This window comes from Juglans microcarpa x Juglans regia, chromosome 2D (genome assembly GCF_004785595.1).
Source record: "Juglans microcarpa x Juglans regia isolate MS1-56 chromosome 2D, Jm3101_v1.0, whole genome shotgun sequence".
NCBI lineage: Eukaryota > Viridiplantae > Streptophyta > Magnoliopsida > Fagales > Juglandaceae > Juglans > Juglans microcarpa x Juglans regia.
The window spans coordinates 35,020,383-35,032,461 of NC_054596.1; the positions used below are offsets into that span (position 1 = coordinate 35,020,383).

Below are 12,079 nucleotides of genomic sequence, written 5' to 3' on the forward strand. Positions count from 1 at the left end.
TTTGAATTACTATCATGAGGGAACTATTGGTATCAATGTTGACATGTCCATACATACGTTCATGTTGAGAATTATTACATGGTTTCCCCCCCCGCCATACTCAAAGGGTCGATTCTAATCAGTTTAATTATTCCTTCATCCCAACTTCTGGCAATATACTGAGAATTTTCTGTTACCAACTTCCCAATTGAGAGGGGGAGGGAAGAGATCATTGGTAAAATTCATGATACTCCTTTCCATTAAGTCATGCTACTCGTAATAGTCGGGTAGCATCATTGATGTGGTAGGTATTATATACTTGCCATTCATTTAAAAAAAAAAAAAAAAAAGGCAAGAGAAATATTTGGAGAGAATTATAATCCCTTCCTACAAACTAAGAAGTCAAAAAAAGGAATGTGATAAAATCAGAAGGAAAAAAAAAGTTAGAAAATAATCTGAAAATGCATTCGGCCTCATATTTTTTTTTATTTTTTTTTATACAAGGGGTGGGGATTTTGAACCCAAGTTTCTATTTGGAGAATCGGGTCATATGTCATTAGACCATCAGGTTTTCCATTCGGCCTCATATTTGGAACCATTAATCTGAGTGTATATTATTCTGAATAAATACTATAAGGTTTCTGAACTTTAAAGTCTTATGAGAATATTTTAAATTTAAATCCTAAATCCTAAATATTCGATCGTTAAATTTTAAAATCAAACTCGATAGATATTATATATTTTTTAAAATAAGATAGCCATTTAAAATATAACTGATGGATCAAATTGTGAAGCTCTTCTTACCAAAAAGTAAATACAATGTGTTAAGGCATGCCATATTAATTTGGTAAATTTTATTTCCGTGAGATCTCTTTATTAACCAAATATTTCTCAAATGATAGGAATCCAACCCAACTGTTTGCAGTTTGCATGTTGAGTTCCTCCTCCTTTTTTATTGGTATTATTTTTATATCATTGGATGATAAGTTTTGTTTACTATATTTTTTCGGGTTCTTCCTCCCTTCTTCTCTCTTTTTTTTTTTTTTTTTGTTAAGTTAAAAAATATAATAATGCAAAGGAAAGCCCATAAAAGGGCACGCAGTTAATACAAAATATTTGACAAAGTTTTATATAAAATTAAAGATGATTAACTTACAATTCATTTACAATAGGGTGTAATCTTAAAATATTAAAATTTATTTTTTAACGAAGTATTATGATTGCATTGACTGATTATAAAAAATAAATGCTATTATAATATTTGTACTTTAATTTTGAACTTTATAGTCCCAAACTTTTAATTTTGATCAAGCTGATTCCTTCGTTAAAAAACTGTTACAAATCCATCAAAATGCCACGTCATTACCAATAAGGGATTGCTAAGTGTCACCTAAAAATTAAAAAAAAAAAAAAAAAACTTAATACTAAAATTAAGAAAAATCGCATGAACATTGTTTGGGAGGACCAAGGTGCTGCCTGGACTATTTGACCTAGACACGACGATCAAGGAAGCTTGGGTTGCAGGAGAGGTTTGTATTCGCAATTCATCTAAACTCATTTCAACTCATCTCATTACTATTTATTACTATTCATCAACTTTAACTCACAAATCTCACTACTATTCACAATCCATCTCACTACTATTCATAACTCATCTTAACTCATCTCAATTCATCTTCGAATCCAAACGACACCTCAAGGCTTCGCGGCCTGGGTGTGATCGAAGTAGTCGAGGTCTAGGCGTTTGATGTCTCCATATCCCATGTAAGATTTGACGAAAATTGAAGTGTCAGGACATATAATACAAGGTCATATACCTCTTGTTCATAAAGGTTGTGCAAAAACCAACGGGACTGACCGTCGTCGATCGGAATTAGCTGAAACCAGTGGAGAACTGGTCAGTCGGCGGTAGGAAATTGCTAAAACCAACATCGGCCAGTTCGGTCACGATTTGAATCAGTGTCAAACTGCCGAACCGGCCAATAGCAGATATATATATTTTTATATATAACTTACGTAAAACAACGTCGTTTAACACCTGATGTTTAGGAAAAAAATTAATAATATGAAATGACACTGTTTGGTTTATTGTTTGGATTTAGGAATTATTACCCCCCCTCCCCTCCTTTTTCTTCTCCCAATTCTCTATTTCTCTTTCAGACTTTCTCTATCCTCTCTCACGCACCAACCGGTAGCAGAAGTGTCGCACATCCTCTAACCTCTTTCACAGAGCCGATGAGATCCACCTCGTCTTGATGTCATCTCCGTATATCGAGTCCGATCTCTCTCTCTCTCTCTCTCTCTCTCTCTCTCTCTCTCTCTCTCGGGGCAAGTCTCTCTATCGATATGATTTTTATTTTTTGAGTTTGTTTAAGGGTGTAACCGGTCCGGTCCGGTTCAGTTTTTGACAAAATTTAGGACCCAACCGGTATGTACCGGTTTTACATTTTTCAAAACCGATTACGCTTCGATTACCCTCCTAAACCAGTATCTTTGGTTTTACCGGTTTCCGGTCAAGTCCGATTTTCCAGTTTTTTTTAAATGTAAAAATATATAATAAAGTGTTACCTCTTCTGATAAAATGTTATTAATAATTTAATATATATTTTTTATGTTTAAAGCATATAATCAATTAAATTTTCATCTTTAAGATTAAACTTTTATTTTATAAATTATAATAACATTATCGTATATATAATTATATTAATAACATATAATCAAACAAATTACAAATGTTCATATTTAAGATTAACATTTCATGTTATAATTTATAAATTATAATATGAAATTATTTCATATATGATATATATTATATATAAAAATTTAATATATAATTATATATTATATATAAAACTTATATATATAATATTTTGTATAATATATCAAATTAATTTTTATATTGTTTTTTCAACCGGTCCGGTCCGGTCCCGGAAACTACGAAACTGAAACCGGACCGATTCCGGCCTGTTTTCAAAATATAGGAACCGGTTCGGGACAGGACCGGTTCAAAAACCAGACCAACCGGTCCGGTTCGGTCCGGTCCGGTTCGGTTTTCCGGTTTAAATTTACAACCCTAAGTTTGTTTATTATGAAATTTTACAATATAAATCATTGAATATATAGTATATTTTTTAAGCTTTCCATATTTGTTGCCTTCGTTACCGATTGGGGATCATGCTACGTCGCCAATTGTTTTGGTTGTTTTCTGAGTTTGTGTTTGTATTTGTGTTTGCATAACCAATTGGAAACCGGCGACCCGATCAGAAACTAGTTGAAATTGATTTTAATGGTTTTGTCTCCCATAATCAGCTGGTTCAATCGGTTCTAAACATGTAAAAAATAGTCGATTTCGATTTTGGACAGACCGAATGTATCGATTTCCACCCTTACGCTTTCATGATAGTTAATATGTAATGCACCTAGAATATTACTAGTAGTATGCAATTATCAAAACGGAAAAATTTAAAACTGATCAAAGGTTGAGCAATTTAATATAATACCAACAAGAAAACTATTTATCAGAAAAGTATCTTGATAAAAAATTCTTCCAATACAAAATAAGGGTCTAAACCACGACTAATTTTCAATACAAAAATTATCCTCGTAACATTGCTTCATTCCATTTTCCAAGAGCATTGTTCCTTTTGATTTAGGATCCTTTGAATTTCTTTGATTCGTTCTAGTATTCTTGCTATCATGATCATAGTGTCCTCAAAGGCTATCCTCATCCATAGGTCAATAATTAGATGTTGAGCTTCCTTTGACCCTTCGATGATTCTGATTCCTACGTTTTTCATACTTGCGTTTCACAATCCTGCTCACTATCCTTAGGTCTTGTCACAACTTCTACCATTCTAGGGGAATGGTAGTAGAAACTATCACAGTGAGATTTCAAGAAATTTCAGTAAGTTAAATAAAAAACATACACAGAGATAACATAAACATGTATTACATGAACATAAGTATGAACATGTACTTTGACAAAAACATTTTTTTTCTCTCATCTAGTTCCTTTTTCAAAAACCACTAAGCTTGTAATCATGTAACAGATTAACGATATAACAAAATAATAAAGTTCCAATTCTCATTATTTACTTGTGATCTTATTCTATATAACAATGTGGGTGGACACCTCATGGCTACTCGTAGGAACCGTGGGCTCCCTACTAGTTATCGCATCACATTGTTGGCCCCTTGACTGGGTGCGAGCATGTTCAATTTAATATGATACGGCAGTTCACAATTAGCCTTTACTATATTTTCAATGTGTTGCACCCACTAACGATAGATGCGGCTACTTTGCTCTGGACGTCTTTAAAAAGAATTCATTTGAAGCCTGTTGACTGTAGTGCGTCAATCCAGGAGTTCACTACTCCAATTTAGGCACTCTAGAGTGGACAAGAGAGTTTCACTAAAATATTTTCTCATCCTAGCATTTGGGTCGTGACAAAAATCTTTTTCTTTTCTTTCAATACACAACCCAAAAACATGTGACATGTATTTGTGATGAAACCATGCAACTTTTCATGTAACCATATCATATACTTGTACTCAATATGCCAAGAATGCATCACGTGAACGACTTGAAATAATTAGAATATTTAGATATATAAACATAGAGAACTGCTATAGACATAAATAGATTACATGAAAGAAAACCCACAAACTGATGTGACTTCACATGTTGTGTTAGATCTACTTTACATTAAAGTAATTTACAATCTGACGTACTGCATCAATCCACATCATTTTGTGAATTTATTTTTGTGTAATCGTTTTGTAGCTAAAATATTTCTCATAAGCATAACATATGAAGGCTCAATCATGGCATATATCATTTTCCAAAGCTCCAAACATGTCATTTCAACCAAAAATTTCAACAAGTATCATTTGAGCATAGCATGAATATACAAGGTACAAAACAATCGTGGCATGTAACAAAAATAGCATTTCATTAACCAGAAGAAGCAACCAAAATGCAGAGTTTACACAAAAACATAAATATATTATCCAAGCGTAAGTTGGAGGCTAACTTAAAAAGCTCCAAAAAGTATTTTTCCAACGATCAAGAAAGCTAAAAGTGTATATTGTAACTATTAGACTTTTGAAAGCAAAACACTAAATCCAAACTTGTGTTTTGTGTACTAGGGTTTAGACTTCGTAACCCTAATCGGTTATAAGATCTCTTTTGTGATTTCCATAAACATGTACACGCATGCTATGAGAACCTTAGGGCTGAGTATGCGTATATGTGTAATAACAAGTATGGTTTTATTCCAATCAAGCCTTAGTGGCGGAAAAGCACATTTCATTCAAGATTGTGTTTCCTCAAATCGTGGTTAAGTATAAAACTCTAGTGGTGGCCGAACACTCCTTAAGTATCTAAGGGATTCGTTCTTACTATCTAACCATCAAGGATTCGATTTTGGAGAAAAACCCTAAATGTTACTTAGATCTCAATTTTGAGCATTGTTCACCTCTTTCATGGCCGAACCTATTACTCTATCATTTTCATGATGCTTACAACAAAATCACAACACAACCCTTATTGCCTTTAAACTGAAATCTCCAACAAACTTCCTTGCAAGCGCTTGTGTATATAAGAAGAGAATAAGGTTAAGGCTTGAAGGTTCTTACCGTGCTAATCTTTTCCAAAAAAGTATTCTTGAATCTTCATTCTATGCTTGCACAAAAATGGTATTTTGACGGAGAGAAAAATAGTGTTTGATTTCTCCCTAGGGAGGGCGAGAAAGAGGGAAGAGGAGAGAAGAGAAAATGTGAAAATGTAAAGAATGGCTTTTGATCTTCCCTCTTGTGTATAGGCGGCCATAAATGGCCTCATTTATATCCTCCCTTCCCTTGGCCTTGGGCGCCTACTTATCATGTAACAAGGGCAAAAATTAATCCCACCTTACTAGATTCTAATTCTAAGGCCCTTGGGTCTTTACTCACTTAAGCTCAAATAGGCTCGTTTGTTTTTAGAGATGAATTGAGATTAAAATTAAAAAGTTGAATAAAATATTGTTAGAGTATATTTTTTAATATTATTTTTATTTTTAGAATTTAAAAAAATTAAATTATTTATTTTATTTTACTTGAAGATTTAAAAAAATTATAATAATAAGAAGAGAAGTTTTCAAAATTTTTAAAATTTAAAATTTTATTCTTTGAAAACAAAGGAGCCATCTCAACCTCGATAAACTATCTTGGACTTGGATATTACATAGGGTGACCTTATGCAGTTTAGGTTCCTTTTAGAACTAAAATATAGAGAAAATCTACTCCTAGGCTGGTCTTTTACTCCAACACCACACAACGTGACGTGACGAATCGGGTCGCCACATCACGATTTTACGTACAACGCTCTCTCACTTCACCCATGTCTTCCCCTTAGATCCCTCTGTCACTTCTTCTGCTCGCAGAATATCTTCCCCTCCGTCTGAGCACCCTCGAGCCCTTTCTCCCTCCTGTCTCTCACTTCCCTCCCCGATCTGTGACTCGATTAATCTCTCACCTCCCTCCCGTCTGAGTACCTTCTCTCCCTCTCTCACTTCTGTAGCCCTCTCTCCCTCACTTCTATCTCACTTCCCTCCCGTAGCCCTCTCTCTCTAACTCCGAGCTGTGCCTGCGTCCCCTATCTATGACTCCATGCCATATTGGAGGAAACTACTGCGTCCAGATCTGTGACTCAAGGACATACGTGCCTTCGTGTCCAGCTCATCCCCTATATCACAGTAAGTTTTTGGTCGAACACTTATTTTTGGTTCCCCGGTACAGTGAGGGGGTGTGGGTTTTTTGGCATACACTGAATAGAAGAGAGACACTAAGTAGGGTTTTCTGTTGTGTTTAATTTTTTTTGTATGGAAGTTGTTTTCTCATAATTGTTGGTGGAATGTTTGGATTTTTTTGGTTGTGCCCATCAGCTGCTTGAAGGAATTACTGAGCGAAATGAACATTGTGTGGGTCCATATTTGTGCCCATTCATGTGGGGTTCATACATTGTATGTGTCCATGATTGTGCCAATCATGGTCTGTGCTCTGGTTTGGAAACCCTAGGAGCATTATTACAAAAGGAGAAAAGAAGAAACTAAAGATAATGGAAATGATTGCTTTTGGTGCGTAAACAAACTACTATAAATACATTACAATTATTAAAGATCATCACGTATTCCTTTTGGCGATAATAGAAGAGTACTTCTTACTGCATCATATCAGACTTTTCCATTGAAAGTTGCCTTCCACGAGGATGGGGGATTAAGGGATACCTAAATATATTTAGGAAGCGATTGGAAAAGGTGGGACTGTGTGTATGTTAAAACCGTATTTGAGTTGGGCATGCTTGTTTACTGAATACTAGTATTAAAGATATTGTAGAGCCATAGCCAGATAGGTCTTAATTAGTTCTATCCTTGTTTTTTATTTTCCATTTAGTTTAGTTAGTTTTGAAACCTCCTATCATTACATCCAGAACAATTCCATTCAAAACCAATACACAGCTGATAACCAAGAAGTACAACACTAAAATCAATCAGCTCTACTTGAGTAGAAGAGGAAGCAAAGCAATTTTTTTTATTTTGATGGAGAATCATTTTAAGTTTGATTACATTGAAATCTAATTAGTTTCATAGACCATGTACTGAACTTAAAGGTCCAAAAGGTGGCATCCCTTTTTATTTTATTTGCTCTTATGTAAAAGACCTGGTTTTTGTGATTAATATCTTCATTAGCTTTGATGCTAGAGCTAGGATGCACCATTTCTCCCAAAAATGATGCAATACTTGTTGTCTCTGAAATGCACATTTGAATGGATTTCATTCTGTAATTCTTTGTGCTCAAAGAATTGAGTAAGGCAGATGAAATAAATCCAAGGAAGAGCAAAGGTGATCGATGTCAAATGTAGTTATTCTGTATGTTTATTCCATAAAAGCAGAGTACAAGATATAGCGATACAAGAAACTATTTTAGAACCTTCTGTCGTTTCGTTAATATCACATTTTATGTAACCTCGATTCATTTCAATACAACTCTCACCTCCCCTAAGCTCTTCACCAGCGGTACGTCTCCATCACCTTCTCATTTTGTGTTATCCATCTAGTTCATAAAACCTTCTATGGAAAGGTATGGCTTCAAGGTTGCTTTCTTCTTGTATGGTTTTACTGGAACTGAAGAATCTTCTTGGTGTTTTTTTTAATGAAAACCAAATTAAAAAGAATCATATAACAACGTTAGGATATCCTTTTTTTTAAGGAATATATTCATATATTTCTGTTTTTCTTTTTGTCTCATTTTGCATTAATTATGGCGCTTGTGGTAGTCTAATAGAGTGGTGGTCATGTGTTGGTGTTCTTCTATAAATGGTGCTTGTACTTTTTATGGTCCTTATTTTTGTCTTGGTTCTGTAATTTTTAGAGATATTTAATATGTTAAGGCTCTGACTATTGAAATTAGTATCTTTTAGATCATTATTGTAGTCTAAGAGTTGCAATGGAAATGTTTTGCGATGTCTTTCAGGGTGAGTTAATTTATTTTGGGACGTTATCATTAGACACTTAACAAGAGTTCATCTGATTTTGTTCCCCTTCTAAGAGTGCTGCTCATGCGCTCTAATTTTCCCAAAGGGTACTGAGATTTTTTGCTATAAATGTCTTCATACTTGTATTACGAATTTTTGTTGACTAATTTTTGGAGTTGACCAGTGAAGTGAGAGCAGAGCTAAGCAATTCTTGCAACTTGACGTTGACTGGTTATAGTTACGTTTTTCCAATCCATTATAGCTCTGTTTGTACTCCATATTTGGTTGCTGAGAAATTCTAGGAAAAGGATGATAAAAAAAGACAAGTGATTTTTATGGCTCTTTTCATATATTCGTACCGCATATATAGTGTCCTGCATTACTTATAAAAAAAAATATATATATATATATATATATATATATAGTGTCCTGCATAGTATATCAAGAAAAAACATCATCTTCTGCTTGTTATAGTGTCTTGCATAGTATCATTACTTAAAACTTTAACTATTAACATGGTGTTATATATGTCTTTTTTCACCTTAAAGATTATATTTGATATGGAACAAAAGAAATGATATATAGTGTGAAAGGCTTATTAATTTTATTTCTCCCACCAAATTTATCAACTTGATTCGGTTTTATTTTTGTTTAAACTTGAATCAAAAGTTAAAAGTACTGATCTGTGGTTCTCGTTTTCTTTTGGGGCAGGGTGTAGTGGGATTTATAGATTTAATGGAAGCAGAAAGGCTAATTTGCATGTGGTACATACCACTATAACGTTCCATAATCATAAAGTTTTCAAGTGGATTGGTGGAATTAATAATGCATGCAGCTTGAAAATCTAGATAATCACTGAATCAAATAGGTAAATTTGTGTTCTTTAATCAGGATCATTTCAACTTTCGTTACTCTACAAAATTTTATTCAAAAGAAAGTTGCATAGTTTTTTGAGGATTAATACATCTTAATTTTATCGATATGAGTGTTCTATATCGAACACCTACTTGCTAAGCCCTTCGAGCCAGCCTTCTTTGTTCATTTCTAGGCTTCATTTTTAATTACTGGGCTCTTGAATTATACTATTCCGTTTCTCTGTGCAAGTATCATGGCAGAATCACTATGGCACTTCTTGAGAACCAGTTAGCTTATATGCCAGAATTCTATTTTCCAGTCAATGAGTTGGATTTAAGTGTTCATGTTGGAGTATGTATGTTATACCATTCAATTCTCAGCAAACTGGGCATAACCTGCTTGCAGAAGCTTATAAATCATTTATTCTCAATTGGGTTTCTTCTAATCTTGCTGTAAAACCATCCTCAGATCATCAAAAGTCTCCTTTTTTTTAAGAAATGGCGAAGGTTGATTTGTAGTAGAGTTAGAGAACCAAGCAAATCTAGTGGAAATGGCAAGCTATCTGTGGAGGAAATACGCAGATTATTTGTACACAAAGTGGGAAAAAACTCTACTCTGGGACATGATCGATCCGTACAGGCGACCCAAATCGTTCAAACCTCTTGTTACAATCTATATTGCTGCTTTCTACACTGGAGTAATTGGTTCTGCTATCACTGAACAACTCTACAAGGTAACCAGCCACTGTTCGAAATGTTTTATTAGGTCCCTCTAACCCCTCTCTATTCTGATTCTATCACTCAATTATGTTTATTTGATTTGTTAGATAAAATTCTTTTTTCTATTATTCTTGCGGATTAGTAAACATTTGTTATGTTGTTTCTTTGTAATGCGGCCTAGCAAAATGTGTGCACTTGCAGGTGTGTTTGTGTTGTGTTTAAATTTGGTCGGAAAGACAATGAATGTTCATATTAAGTAAAAATTTATAGTGAGAGGAACAATATCAGATTATGGAATTAGTGAGTAGAAATTTCATTCAATATGGCAGTTTAGAAATAGGACATTGGAATATGATTGGGTGCTTAGCGGCCTTAGCCTTCAAACAAAAGCTTGAAAAGAATATAAGGCTGCTTGATACTTATTAATGAATCGAAATTAATTGTGAAGATAGAGCTCAGTGGAACTATTTGTAGTTGTGGGGTGGTCTTCCATGACAGTGCTATTTGCTCATGTTTTATTGTTTTGGCTTGCAGGTGTCAGATGCCTTGTCTTCAATTATATGTTTGCTTGCTAAGAGTTGATTGAATAATGAATTGATAGTTAGAAGACTCACTGACCAAAACTTTCAGTAGATGGGGGGACTCCTAGAGGGATACCTTTGGACTTTGCCCCTGGTTGTGTCTTGTTTATTGACATTTGACAGTATCTTGCCTGTTGTATTTGGTGTTTCATCATCCTCTTTCCCAAAACTCATCATTACGAAGAAAAACATGGAAAGGATTAGTAAAAATTTTCATGTTCCCTTGGATTCGGTCGTTTTTACCTTTTTTTTAAAATAACTTTTTTAAGTTGTTGGTTCTTGCTCTTTATTTCAACATCCTTGTTGCTATGTGCAACAAAGCTTGGGGAAATTGCGGAAAAGTCCTTGTTTGCCTTATGTAGAACTTCACCTTCTAGTGGAATGGCAGTTAACTTCCTTAAGGCACGCCATTTTTCCTTTATTCTCAATTTAGCACTTCATGCTTGTATCATAATGAGTTTCTAAGGGATGACATTTTCAAATATTGAGGTTCAGATGGCGTTGAATAGGTTTCCTTACCTAGTTATTTAAGATTTAAAAAGAGTTTTATTACATACAATCACTTTTGCGTACTCATTGCACACTCCACTGATGTGATTGGCTAAAACAATTATTTTATATTAAAAAAAAGTGACGCAGCCAATCACATTAGTGGAGTGCACAAGAAGTATGCAAAAGTAACTACACAGAGAATTTTTGAATTGAAAAATCTGCTTCCTGATAATGTGTAGGAGAAGTATTGGGAAGATCACCCTGGGGAAGCCGTCCCTCTAATGAGGCCAAAGTTCTATTATGGACCTTGGAAGGTACTGAAGGGAGATGTCCTTCCACCTAATCAGTGAAAGCCCCAACTCCAATTGGAAAACGGTGTTAGAGTTTCTAGGGTTGCACTTTTCGTTTATTGTAGAAACCAGGGGCTCAATTGTATTTTGTCAATGAGGCTTTGCTTATGGTGGGGTGCCTTTGGCTGGAGAGAAACGATTGGAGCTTTGAAGATCAGGAATGTTCTTTGGATGAAGTCAAGAGATTCTTCTTCAAGACTTTTAATTTTTAAGGGCTACAGCCTACTGTTATTATTTCAGTGGGGCTAGTTTACATGATTTTCTTGTATCCATTTCTAGTCACTAACTTGTAACCAAGTGTTTTTGTTGTATACTTTATATGTACTTGAGCTATGCTGACCATCATGAAGTATGACTCATGATTTACTAGAGCTACAAATGTATTATACAAAAATAGTCTCACAAATTGATGTGATTTCATTTAATCAATTAGATCTACTTTACAATAAAAGTAACTTTATAATCTAATGAGTCACATTAAGTCACGTTAGTTTGTGAAATTATTTTGTGTAATTTCTTTGTGGTTAAGAGTATTTTCCTTATTATTATTCTCACTTATGCCATATTCTGAGATGCTGCTTACAACCAAGT

The 12,079-nt window shown here is 34.3% G+C and overlaps 1 protein-coding gene across 2 annotated transcripts; it reads left to right on the forward strand.

Annotated features, from left to right (window-relative positions):
- The first annotated feature begins 6,414 nt into the window (after positions 1-6,414).
- On the forward strand, positions 6,415-11,837 carry LOC121251130 (uncharacterized protein At4g29660). 2 transcript variants are annotated; one of them, XM_041150461.1, is made up of 3 exons: positions 6,415-6,713; positions 9,752-10,079; positions 11,378-11,837. In XM_041150461.1, the coding sequence occupies exons 2-3, from the start codon at positions 9,897-9,899 to the stop codon at positions 11,486-11,488; spliced, it is 294 nt and encodes a 97-aa protein (XP_041006395.1). In that variant the 5' UTR covers positions 6,415-6,713; positions 9,752-9,896; the 3' UTR covers positions 11,489-11,837. The 2 variants fall into 2 exon arrangements, with proteins under 2 accessions (XP_041006395.1, XP_041006394.1); XM_041150460.1 differs by having other exon boundaries at positions 9,815-10,079.
- Positions 11,838-12,079: the final 242 nt, after the last annotated feature.